The sequence below is a fragment of the Lepisosteus oculatus genome, chromosome 4 (genome assembly GCF_040954835.1).
Source record: "Lepisosteus oculatus isolate fLepOcu1 chromosome 4, fLepOcu1.hap2, whole genome shotgun sequence".
Classification (NCBI taxonomy): Eukaryota; Metazoa; Chordata; class Actinopteri; order Semionotiformes; family Lepisosteidae; genus Lepisosteus; species Lepisosteus oculatus.
In genome coordinates, this window is record NC_090699.1 from 54,672,374 (window position 1) to 54,684,462 (window position 12,089).

Sequence of the window (12,089 nt, forward strand, 5' to 3'; positions counted from 1 at the left end):
CTGAGATGGAGACCTGTATGTCAAGCCCATTCTCTCTCACACACATCTAGTGTTTTTGTATGTTGAATCTATCACATTATTACCCCAGTACTCAAGGGCTGTGTGTCCCTTCCCCATCACTATAAATGAATGCCTAATTTATGGATTCATAAAAAAGAGGCACTCTGGGGTTTCATGCATTATTCAATATCTCCTCATTAAGCCATTCCCAACACTGAAAAAAAGAGCACTTTTCAATACAATTCAATAACATTTACTTCCCACTCTACAGATGACTAAACTCCTTCTGGACAATTATCAATTGTCTACTTTTCCATCAGTATGTCAAGCACCACAGTTTGCAATGTTTATTACTACAGTTCAGGCCCCAACTCCGCACCAGTCTAGATTACTTTCATATTAGAAAAATTGTGTTTAAGGACTGAATTCCTTTCAACAGGCTTTACAATAGCCTTTGAGGTGTGCGAGATCAAAGGCTTCAACCGTTCATTAGCTTCTATAACACAAGTCACCTCATCTTCCATGAATCAGGTTGTCCGATTTCCCCTATCCAAGCATTAAACTAAACTACAGCGTGCACAGAGCAATTAAAAGCCTTGCACTGTTACACTGCCTATGCACTGCTTAATGAGCATGCGTGTGTATATAATTGAAGGTAAGCGGTTTAGTCGACTTAACTGCATCACATTCTGCACCTTCAGCTGAGCAAAGCAAACTCTGCCTAAATCTTTTTCTAATTCTCCTGCCCCACCTCCCCCCTCCATCCTTTCACTTTTTCCTAGTTACCCCTCACTACCCTGTCCTTGTCTCCTGTTGGCTGCCGAGAACCAGGTGACTCCAGGGGTACACGAAATCCGTCTAAGAAGTAAAAGACGCCGACATTTGCAGGCAAGCGAGAGGCAGTTGATGTCCCAGCTGCGTCGCTGAGGCCAGAGAAGGCTTCGGACGGTGAACCGGCCATCAAGGACTCACCTGAGGCCTCCCCCCCTCCCCCCCAATTTCATTTTTGATCTCATTGAGAAAAACTCCCCAACTTCATTCTCGTCGGTCAAAAAAACAAGCCCAAAGGTTCCAGGATGGGAGCAGGTGCCAGCGCTGAGGAGAAACACTCCAGAGAGCTGGAGAAGAAGCTCAAGGAAGATGCGGACAAGGATGCCAGGACTGTCAAACTGCTGCTGCTGGGTAAAGTCTGACTTGTGCAGGGCAAGGCGCTGTGTTTACTAATATAAGCTTTCTTGTTTCCCCTATCTAGTGCAAGAGGGAAAACCAATAAGACTCTGCTTTGAGGGAGTTTGTTCTGAGGGTTTACACTACTGGTGAAGGTTGTACAGAATTCACTTGCATTCTGTGGAATTCACTAATCTTAAGAGTTAGTTAGGCAAAAAAAAATCTACTGGGCAAATCTTTTCCTGGGCATGAAATCAGGAGACACCTTTCCTAGGATTCTGTGGCATTCAGAACTGCAGTTTGTTTGACTATCCTTTGGATTAGAATAAGTGATGGTGGGTTTCTTTGGAAAGATAGGCTCATTTAAATCTAGTGGTGTTCTGCCTGTATTTTTGTTGCTGTCTACAATCAGATAATTGGCTTACAATAGCATCTTGCTTTCATATCTCCAACAGTGTGGCAGATGATTTTGTTTTCAAAAAGCAAAGATAATGTGGTATACATTTGCTCGGACCAGAATTTTCTTAACAAAATAAGGCAAAAATACAGTGCAAAGGTTATTGTTGTACGCGTTTCTTTTTTGCAAAAAAGTTTGGAAAGCAAAATGCAAATATCTGTCTAACACCTTAAAAAGGTACAGAGAAAATGTAGCCTCAATGTTCTAAAGCTACAGTGACTCCTTTTTACCACTACATCTAAATGTAAGTGGCTGCTTTTCGGCCTGTTCTAGCTCTGAATTTGTGTTTGATTCATTTTGGAACTAGTCACAATACTCCCCTACTTGGAAACAACAAGTCCTACATTCTCCAAATGTATCAACCTACAGTAATCTCATGAACCCTACAGGCTTTTAAACCATGTCCACCGCATTTGGGTAAAGATGTACAATAAATCACTGTAAAATGAGGAACCCTGACACCATCTAACGGCCTCAAGCCAAACAATGCTTTAATCCCAATTATGTGCTCAAATTATTTAAATGCATTCACTAACAACATTTAAAACTCAAATATATCCTAACAGATATTGTTAAATAATGTTCTAAGGAATGTAAAAAAATCCTTTATTTACTGTATATCACTATGTGATTACAACAAAATCATATGCAGTAGCCTTGACCAGACAAACCCAGTACTCCTGTGTAACACCTCAGAAACACATGATTAAGTAAAATACACCCTAAAACCTTTCTTGAGGCTGGAAGCTCAGCTGTTCTTAGGCTTTTCCTATGGTGGTTTTTGTCATTGTTCTCTCTTTGCTGGCTTAGTGGTGGTGAATTAGGGTGGAAGAGATGTATTAACACCAAAAACACTACATTGGACTAGAGGCCCGTATTTATGCCTATGAATCGGCAGGAACTACAGTCTTACTCCTAAAATTTATTTGAACTACACAGCTGATGTTATGGTCACTTCTTCTTATACGTAGAAAGGATAATACTGTATGCTGTATATTGTTACATATGTCATTTTATTGTTAATCATTCTGTACTATTGTATTCTGTATTCTACAGTACACTTTGAGCTAGTACACTTTTATTGGAGAAACAAGACATTCTTTCCATTTCATAATGTGTGAAATAAGTTGATAATTTTAATTTATTTTTTGTAGTAGTGTTCACTCTGAAAGACACGCTCCCGATATTAAACCATTGTTACAGTACATTGAAAGACATAAGTGGGTTACTTAAAAAAAAGCTCTTTGTAATTCTACTTAGGTCAGGACCAGAATGTTAAGTAAGGATTCAACACATACCTGGACATACAGTATTCAGTGCCCAGGTTGGGCCTTCCTGCTATGTGTTTATCCTCCAGACTGGTACAATGTAACTGAGGCTTCAGATTTCTGTAGAGAAGTCAAAATGACAAGAGTTTCATTTTTATACAGATATTCAGAGCAGTCTATTCAGAACACAACTAGAGGAGGCAGCAATCATCTGTAGCATGAGGGCTTTATTTTTGTTGGGCTACTGTATCATATCCAGACCAGCCGTGGGGATACCCACAGGTTGTAAAAAACCTATTAAGGCGAGAAATAGCTTCTGCTGTGATCGATATTTAGTGACTCGAAGTATCCCATGCAAATATGGATCAAGAGATAAAAGAGTGCTTAAAGAGCTCCCCATGACGCACTCTATCTGTGTCCTGACTTAAAAGGCTTAGTCCAGAAATAATTAGCTTGGCATGCCCTTATCACAATCCCTGCTAGCGGTACATGTTTAAAAACCTGTAGCTCCTCTATCTGGACACTATACTCTCTTGTTATTTATAAATGTCCCAAATGCAAAGTACACAGACACACTCTGTGTTGGGAAACTGGCTGAGGCCTTCCATATTTAAGAAATGTTTTTGTGTGAATTCACGCTAACTATAAGACTTACTTTGATACAAATGAATACAGACACTGTCATTCTTTAGTTGCAAATGGTGTGAAAACAAAACACCTTTTTTACAACAGGTCCTCTATGCTGGACTGCAAATTCAAAATCCTGTTTTGTAGAATTGCCAATATTTCTTTCCACAATCATTTGAATATTTCTTTTTGTTCACGAATAGGCTACTATTAGCTTACATTAACATATGTACGATACTCAATGCATGCAACATCACAGATAATGCAAAAACTCTGTGAGTTTTACTTAAGAGCACATATTCATGCACCTAGCATTGACTAGCCTTCCCGACACAAGCTGAAAATATCAGTCCTTAAACTTCAGACAGGGTGGAAATTCAGATTTGAGCATCACAGTTGGTAAGCATGATTATCGCTTGTGTGGGCTTTGTTCATGTGGCCTGTGAACCGGCAATGCACAGACACCACATAATAAAAACAAGAGACTGGAAAAGCCCCTCACTTCATATGGCCCAATGCGTGCTTCTTAATTAGTCTTGACTGGACACTACTGAAAAGTGGCATTGTGCTCCTGCTTTTATGAACCAAAAGAAACCAGACCAGAGACGGGTTGAGAGTTTGTTCCTTTCAATTAACAGTAAGAACCAAATAAAAAAAAAACTTTATTTGGATTATTAGTGCCTAACTTGTTTTGCCCACCCACTGAGAGTATAGTATCTTCCTAAAGATGCTGAGCTCCTATTACAGCTACTTATTCTGGTATTATTCCTCTAGACTGTAAAAAAAAAGTTTCACCGACTCCAAATGCAGCAAGTAATTTTAACAAAAATCCTCAATTTTTAAAATTCAACTTTAAAATATTTGGTTGATGCTACACAAACAGATGGAAGCTTTATTTGTCCATCAGCAAAAACACAAATAACGTCCACACCCACTATTTCTTACAACGTTTTTTGACTACTACCACCATGTTTGGGGGTGAAATGCCTTTACAAAGAAAACATGCCCGCTACTATAACATTTAGAGCTCTTGTGTATGAATGTGGAGAGGAGACATATTAATTAAGGACTCCATCAATCTAACTCCAGCCCTCTTGTTTCATCTCATTTTGAGTGGATGACATAATACTCACAGACTCTAGCGGTTTAATGTTTTGCTTATTTATATTGGCTTTTCTAATGTTCATTGTTAATAAACAGGCCGTTGGATTAGGAAATACGTATGGCTTTGTTTTTAAATGAAAACAATAATGACCCAATACATTTTACCGCCGGAGGAAAATCCATGAACAATGTTCTTTTAACCAGGCTTTTAACAAGACAGATATATCACCTAAAGTATCGGTATGTAAATATCATCATTTGTAAACACTAGAGAAAAAACAAGGAAACCGTAGAACCAAAAACATGTACATTGCCCCAGGAAAATCTGTGCATGTGAAATGAAAATCAAATAAGACTTTATATTAATAAAAAGTTAAGAAATGAGAAGTACGTTATGCAAACCCCCAAAGCAACAAGAAAAGTTTGTTCTGCCACGAGCTTCTCCTGCCGTATTAATTGGAAATCCAATTTGCAAAAAAGCAATTAGTTAGAAGCAATTAAGTTTTCTAATGAAAATGCAAAAAGCTCCCCCCGAAACCATAAACAGATAAACTACTGAAACCCCAAGTGAATTTCTAAATACAAAACAATTAAAAATAATACAGTAAAACAATACAAGTACCTGCAATTTACTGCATATTTCTTTCCCCATAAAAAAAGGTTGACGAAATCATTACAAAATCTGTCAGTGTTTCTGCTTGCTTCCAAACATATTAAGAAAAAAGGAGTCAGTTTTGCTTCGCAGACGTAAACGATATTTATAGTACAAATAAAATAATAGCTCCACCTTGTGGCCATTTTATATAATAATTTGACACTACCTGTTATTGTAAACTAACTAATCACGCAATTAATCAATATCAGTTTATTTCTTAAGTCTTTCAGCTAACTGCCCGGCTACATTTTTCAATCACTAACCTGACGGTCTGCTAGCTATGCATTCGCTGTTTTACAACGTATTTTCGTATTTGCAACTGAACATATACTGTATTAGTAATAGCTTCGATAGCATGCATTCACAAATAAATACAAAGAAGGCAATAAAATAAATATCACAAAGAAAAAAGCACTTAAAAGCATCGTTTAAAACCACCACTGGTTATGTGAGGTGCTGTAGAGGACCGGCTTTCTTTTGAACACAATAAGTGAATTTTATTACACAAAATAATGTATTTTACAGAAATGTAAGCCAAGGCATGTTTATTTAAACCTAATAGAAAAAATATTTTAATAATTATTATTTCAAAAAGAAGGAACGTGGTTGTTCTGTAAACACCAAGAGATTTCACAGTTTCTCCCAGCAGAAAGTACATTGCATCTCATCTGACCTAAGCATCCATTTTTAACCGCTTTATTCAGTACGGTGTCTCGGGGAAGTCGGAGCCTATCCCGGGTTGCAACGGGTTGCAAGGTGAACGAAACCCACCTTGAACGCCGTTCTATAGCAGGGTATACACAGACATAAACGCACACACTTAACAGTACACCAGGGCCAGTTTTTTCCAAAGCCAATTAACCTATCAGTGCAGTATGTCTTTGCATCGTGTGAAAGGAAACCGGACCACCCCGAGAAAATCGTGTAAACACAGGGAGAACCCAGGACCCCAGAGGGGCTAGACAGCAATGCTAATCACTACCATGTCACCCTTACCTCTGACCCCTGTGGTTTTCTTACAGGTGCTGGTGAGTCTGGGAAGAGCACCATTGTCAAGCAGATGAAGTGAGTGTACTTTGTTGTCTCTCAATGTAAAAAAACACTGATCATGGCAGGAGCAGAAATCACATTTTCAGCTGTAATGTTTTAATTAAATCAGCTTTCATGGTACAGTGGACCTCATCTCAATGAAATCCCAGTATTTTTCCATCCAAAATTATTTTGTGAAGCAGAGAATGTAAAATGAAACCTAGAGATTATTCATGTTGCCTAGATGTAACAAACACTCATGAGACTGCACAAGTCATTAGAACCGTGTAGATGGTGTTACATGACGTGAAATTACATGACTACTACTACATTATTAAGCTCTAAAACAAAAAAAAATGCAACACTATTATATTGTACCATTGAGAATGTGCTCCTCTCTTGAAATTCAGATTCCATTAAACTGGCCTCAGATTTCCTTCAAACATGTACGTTTCATAACTTTTAATTCCTTTTATTAATTTAGCAAAAATTCAAATATATTAATAGTTTCTTACACTTATGAGAAATTACACTTACTGTATTTCTGGACACTCCACTAAAACATATTTACAGGTCATGGGTACACCCCTCCACCACCACCAATGTGTAGCACCCACCTGAATGATGCAATGGAGTACAGAGTGATGAAGCCAGTTATTAGGATTATTGGTCATGATTTGTAAAAGCCAAGTGGAAATTTGGCCAGGATACTGGGGTTAACATCCTTGCTCTTTTTTGAGAAATGCCCTGGGATTTTTAATGTGAGCTTTACGTCTCATCTGAAAGACAGCACCTTTTATACAGTATAGTGTTCCTGTCACTATACTGGGGCATTAGGATCCATAGGATCCATACAGTCCACAGGTTGAGCGTTACCTACTGGTCCCACTAACACCTCTTAGCTTTCCTAGCAGGTCTCTCATCCAGACACTGGCCAGGCTCACACCTGCTTAACGAAAGTAGCTTGCCAGTTGTATGATATGGTTACTGACTATAAAGAAAACAAGATCAAACTGCATCTATTACAAATCATATCGTACTTATCTTGTCATCACTCAAATGTGCCACATTTACTTCAATCTGTGTACAATTGAAACCGGAACCTGAGATGAACAACAGTGACACCCTCTGTTTTCCTTACAGAATTATCCACAAAGATGGTTACTCGCTTGAAGAATGCTTGGAGTTCATTGTTATTATCTACAGCAATACTTTGCAGTCAATCATGGCCATTGTGAAAGCAATGAATACCCTCAATATAAGCTACGGGGACTCAGGTAGACAGGTACAGTGTGAGATGGGCTTTTTAGTTGTTTCTTTTCCAACTTGAGCCATCAAATAATCCTGAAATAGACCACTCGCATCTTCCAGTGCAAATTCATACAAATTCAATGTGCCTCAATTGGCACTGCTTTTGTTTGCTACTGGAAAGTTTTAATGCAGGACCTCATTGGTCTGTTTTTTGGCATTTGGTGTCAAAGAATCCTGCCTATGTGTGACAGTGTCTCTCTGTGCATCTTGTCTATAGGATGATGCCCGTAAGCTGATGCATCTGGCCGACACCATCGAGGAGGGCACTATGCCAAAGGAAATGTCCGATATCATCCAGCGCCTCTGGAAAGACTCAGGGATCCAGGCATGCTTTGATCGGGCTTCTGAATACCAGCTCAATGACTCTGCTGGATAGTATGTTTCAGACCTTACAGACCATCTGTACAGCTTGAACTCCCCAAGCCCAGTAACTTGGTGTACATTGCTATACTGTTTTTTCAACATCATAAATCTTGATTGGTATTTCAATAGTACAGTTAACCCACTCAGGACTGTACTGTTCGTTTATAGAAAGCAAAATTCTTCTTACATTATTCTCGAGCACAGCGGGTTGGTCTGTATGTGCTTCTGGTTTCTTAAAATTGACTAGCCTGCTCTCTCCTTCTCTCTGCGAGTTACCTGAATGACCTGGAGAGGCTGGTCACACCTGGCTACGTCCCCACTGAGCAAGATGTGCTGCGGTCAAGAGTAAAGACCACTGGTATCATTGAGACCCAGTTCTCCTTCAAGGACCTGAACTTCAGGTGGGTCTGAAAGCCTCCTAGGCAGGATAAGCTAGGAACATAGGGAATGGAATAGATGAGAATTGTACATCATTGCTGGCACTTGATTTTTTCCTTTAGATATGTTTTTCAGACAGCTTTAGATCAAACAAACCAACCAAAAGACGTTTATCAAATTTCTGAAAGAGCTGTGAGAGGCAAAGGAGTTCAATTGTAAAGCCTTGCCTGGAATTAGCTTCAGCATTGCAGTCAAAGGTAGCAATGATTGTCAGTTATCGCCAGTATAAGGTGCAGTAACTTAATACAGACTCGGCTGAGTCACCTCTCACACTTGCAGGATGTTCGATGTGGGCGGTCAGCGCTCTGAGAGGAAGAAGTGGATCCACTGCTTTGAGGGGGTCACCTGTATTATCTTCATCGCAGCTCTGAGCGCTTACGACATGGTGCTCGTAGAAGATGATGAAGTGGTGAGAGAGCACATGGGGCCAGGGGACTCAGCCACAGACTCAGAGAAGTAAAAAGTCAGGAAACGGAACCCAGGCAAAGGACTTTTACAGGGGTCCTAAGTTCTTTCAGAAAGAACATTCTTTCAGTTCTTTTTCCAAACAATCTTGAATTCTGTAAACAAATATGTGTGGTAGTACAGCATTGTATATTTTGTAAGTCAACCTGGTTAGAGGTGTCTGATAAGCCAATAAAAAACAATATTCGTCTTATACGCTATTTTATTAACTCCACAGCGGAACCAGTTCAGAAACACTATTCTACTGTATGGTAGCAGACTGTATGTGGTGTAAGACATGTCAGAGTACAATGTTTCAGTTTCTCTTTCACAATGTATTTTGTGCCCAAAAATTGCCCATCTCCTGCCTTTTCCCAAGCTGGTCTTTCTGCTCTCTGCTTCCAGAACCGAATGCACGAGAGCCTCCATCTGTTCAACAGTATCTGCAACCATCGTTACTTTGCCACCACCTCCATCGTACTCTTCCTCAACAAGAAAGACGTCTTCATTGAAAAGATCAAGAAGGCTCACCTCAGCATGTGCTTCCCTGATTACGATGGTTAGTAAATAGCTCAACATGCAACAAGAAGATTATTTTCACCATATTAAGTCTGTAGAGATACAGTATTTAAGAGACTAGAAAGAGTGCTTTCTGCTAAGATCATAGAAATAGGACTAGGAATAGGCAGTCCTGGTCCTGGAGGGAAGATGTGTCTGCAGGTTTTCTAGGTCTCTTCAAAGCACCATTGAAGAGCTAGAGAAAGCTGTGAAATTGGTCCCATCAAACCAGTATTGAGCTGGTTGTTAAAAGCTGAATTGGAATGAATACCTGCAGAACCACACGGGTCCTTATGGACTAAGATAGGACACCCCGTGCCATGTTCAGCCAAGCTGTGGGACTATATAGCTAGACGGAAAAGAACACAAAGACAGTCAGAGAACTGCATGATTCTCTGTGACCCAATGGGAGTCATTCAATATGATAATCAATATTTTAAGACATACGTTCAAAGCCCGGTACTTTATCTTGGCCATGAGAAGAGGTGGGAGCCTGACCTGGAAAACAGATACTAAGTAGTAACAAAAATTGTGGAAGCTTGAGTGACATAGTACCAAGGTTGTTATACCCATGTCCTGTTTTTAAATGCTAAATTTTACTCTTCCTTCACTAGGCCCAAATACCTATGAAGATGCTGGTAATTACATTAAGTTGCAATTCTTGGAGCTGAACATGAGAAGAGATATCAAGGAAATCTATTCCCACATGACCTGCGCCACAGACACAGAAAACGTTAAGTTTGTGTTTGACGCTGTCACAGACATCATCATCAAGGAAAACCTGAAGGACTGTGGTCTCTTCTAAGAGCCACAACTTAAACAGGTACAGTGCTCCTGTTTTTCTCCAGCTTTGAAACTTCAACTTCAAAAATACACATCTCTGCATATCGTTTCCTCAGTCCCAGTGGTGCAATTAACCAGAAAAAACACTTAGCAAGTTTTTTTATGAGTAACAACAGACATACTAATTAAAATATCACCACTTGCTTTATTCTTGTCGACAATTTGTACTAGCCTGGAAATATTAACAATCAGAATCAATTAGTGCCAGCACATACAGTAGAACTGAAGATGAAGGAATAAAAACAATTAGGAATTACCAGATTTGCATAATGTTCATGAGCAACAATCTTTTCCCATTTTGACAATTTAGTTTTTCACCCAAACTGCTTCAGGAAATAAGCTATTATAAAACACTAGCCAGTCGGTTCTTTTGTTGCCTTAGTTTCAAACAAATCACATTCCACACTCTCTAACCTTCTATAGGCACAAGTAATATCATTAAAACAATGCATACTGAACAAAGGACCATCACGTAACAATGTAATTAAATCAAGTGTTACCTACTACAGATCACTCCTACCCATCATTAGCAAGGCTAGGTTGAGGCAGACTAGCAGTCAATGTGTGATTTGGTGACTCAAACATTCCTTGTTTGGCAGATTGAGACTGTGCTTCAAGCTTTCTATTTTACCCATCACCTTCTCTCTAACCTGCAGGCCAGACCAAGAAAAGCATCTTGTCCCCACTGCAGCTTTCAGCCCATAACATCTCCCAATCCTTCCAGTTTGTAATTTATTGATTCATTTTCCATTTCTACAGGTATGCAGCAATTCCCCATTCACCTATGAATCCCACCTCCCCAGAGAAAACAAACAAACCCCCGAAGAACAAAAAAAGGGTAAAGGACAAATGACCAACTCTAACTCAGACTGCAGGTGATTGAGCTGGACTGATATGCAAAACTGTTCAAAACTCACCTCATTAGAAAATCTATGACTATATGCCAGTCTCTGTTCATATCTGCTGTGGGCAGTAGCATAAGTTCCCAATTTGTATGGTAAAATGCCTGTCATTATCATTGATGTAAAGGTAAATTTATCAAAGGAGTTACAAGAGGAATGGTGTAAATTGCTGTTGGAACAGTGCTTTATAAACATAGGGGTTACTTAAGCAGGTGTATGCAGCAGTTATTCAACTGTAAATCTTAAAGAGTGGTGTATACTGGCACTGATGTAGTTCATTCCAGGTAAAAACATCTTCTATGTACCATTATTTCATGAGAAAATGATCTTTCAGAATTATGAAATCCAGTAAAGATGATATGTGTAAAAGTTTAATTCCACCTGCATATGCACTTGATTTAGCTATTTAAATGAAAAAAAAAGATTATTTCACTATGTAACTCATATTGGCAAAGCATATACAGTATTAATGAAAACTGAATGTAAACTGGTATAAGATTGAGCTTTACTAGCTTAAATTAGGAAAATTAATTTAACCTGGAGCTCAACTCGTTTTAAACAGACACATCTTTATAGATTTGTAAATGAATATTCATTCCTAAATTGAGGCAACAGACTGAGACACCTACTTGTAGGTCTTTTTAGAAAGAAGGCACTTCAGTTACATTGTAAGCAGTGAAATAACTAAAAAGATAAGATATTTGTCCATATTAAATACATTTAATTATTTATTCTACTTTCTGTAACCACTTAAGACCATGTACTGTACAAAGGGTTGTATGTAATGTCACCAAAGTGGAATAAATTTGGTCAAGACAGCTTGCGTAGCAAACAGAACTCTCCTGATTTTCACTGCTGTTTCTTTCACTACTTTCTCTGTTGGATCTTAGTCACCCTAATATCAGTCTTTCTGAATATTCCTA

The 12,089-nt window shown here is 38.9% G+C and overlaps 1 protein-coding gene across 1 annotated transcript; it reads left to right on the top strand.

The window, feature by feature from the left end:
- Positions 1 to 803: 803 nt before the first annotated feature.
- Positions 804 to 12,020, top strand: gnat1 (guanine nucleotide binding protein (G protein), alpha transducing activity polypeptide 1). Its single transcript, XM_006630686.3, has 9 exons — positions 804 to 1,182; positions 6,301 to 6,343; positions 7,451 to 7,592; positions 7,836 to 7,993; positions 8,254 to 8,382; positions 8,699 to 8,828; positions 9,269 to 9,422; positions 10,036 to 10,244; positions 11,024 to 12,020. Exons 1-8 carry the CDS (start codon positions 1,077 to 1,079, stop codon positions 10,224 to 10,226), a joined length of 1,053 nt encoding a protein of 350 aa, XP_006630749.1. The 5' UTR covers positions 804 to 1,076; the 3' UTR covers positions 10,227 to 10,244; positions 11,024 to 12,020.
- Positions 12,021 to 12,089: the final 69 nt, after the last annotated feature.

What these genes read in the sequence shown, in the direction of transcription:
- gnat1 (XM_006630686.3), top strand. Translation starts at nt 1,077, where the DNA reads ATGGGAGCAGGTGCCAGCGCTGAGGAGAAACACTCCAGAGAGCTGGAG. An exon ending in TGTCAAACTGCTGCTGCTGG is followed by an intron (nt 1,183 to 6,300) that starts GTAAAGTCTGAC and finishes GTTTTCTTACAG; the next exon opens with GTGCTGGTGAGTCTGGGAAG. An exon ending in CTCAATGACTCTGCTGGATA is followed by an intron (nt 7,994 to 8,253) that starts GTATGTTTCAGA and finishes TCTCTCTGCGAG; the next exon opens with TTACCTGAATGACCTGGAGA.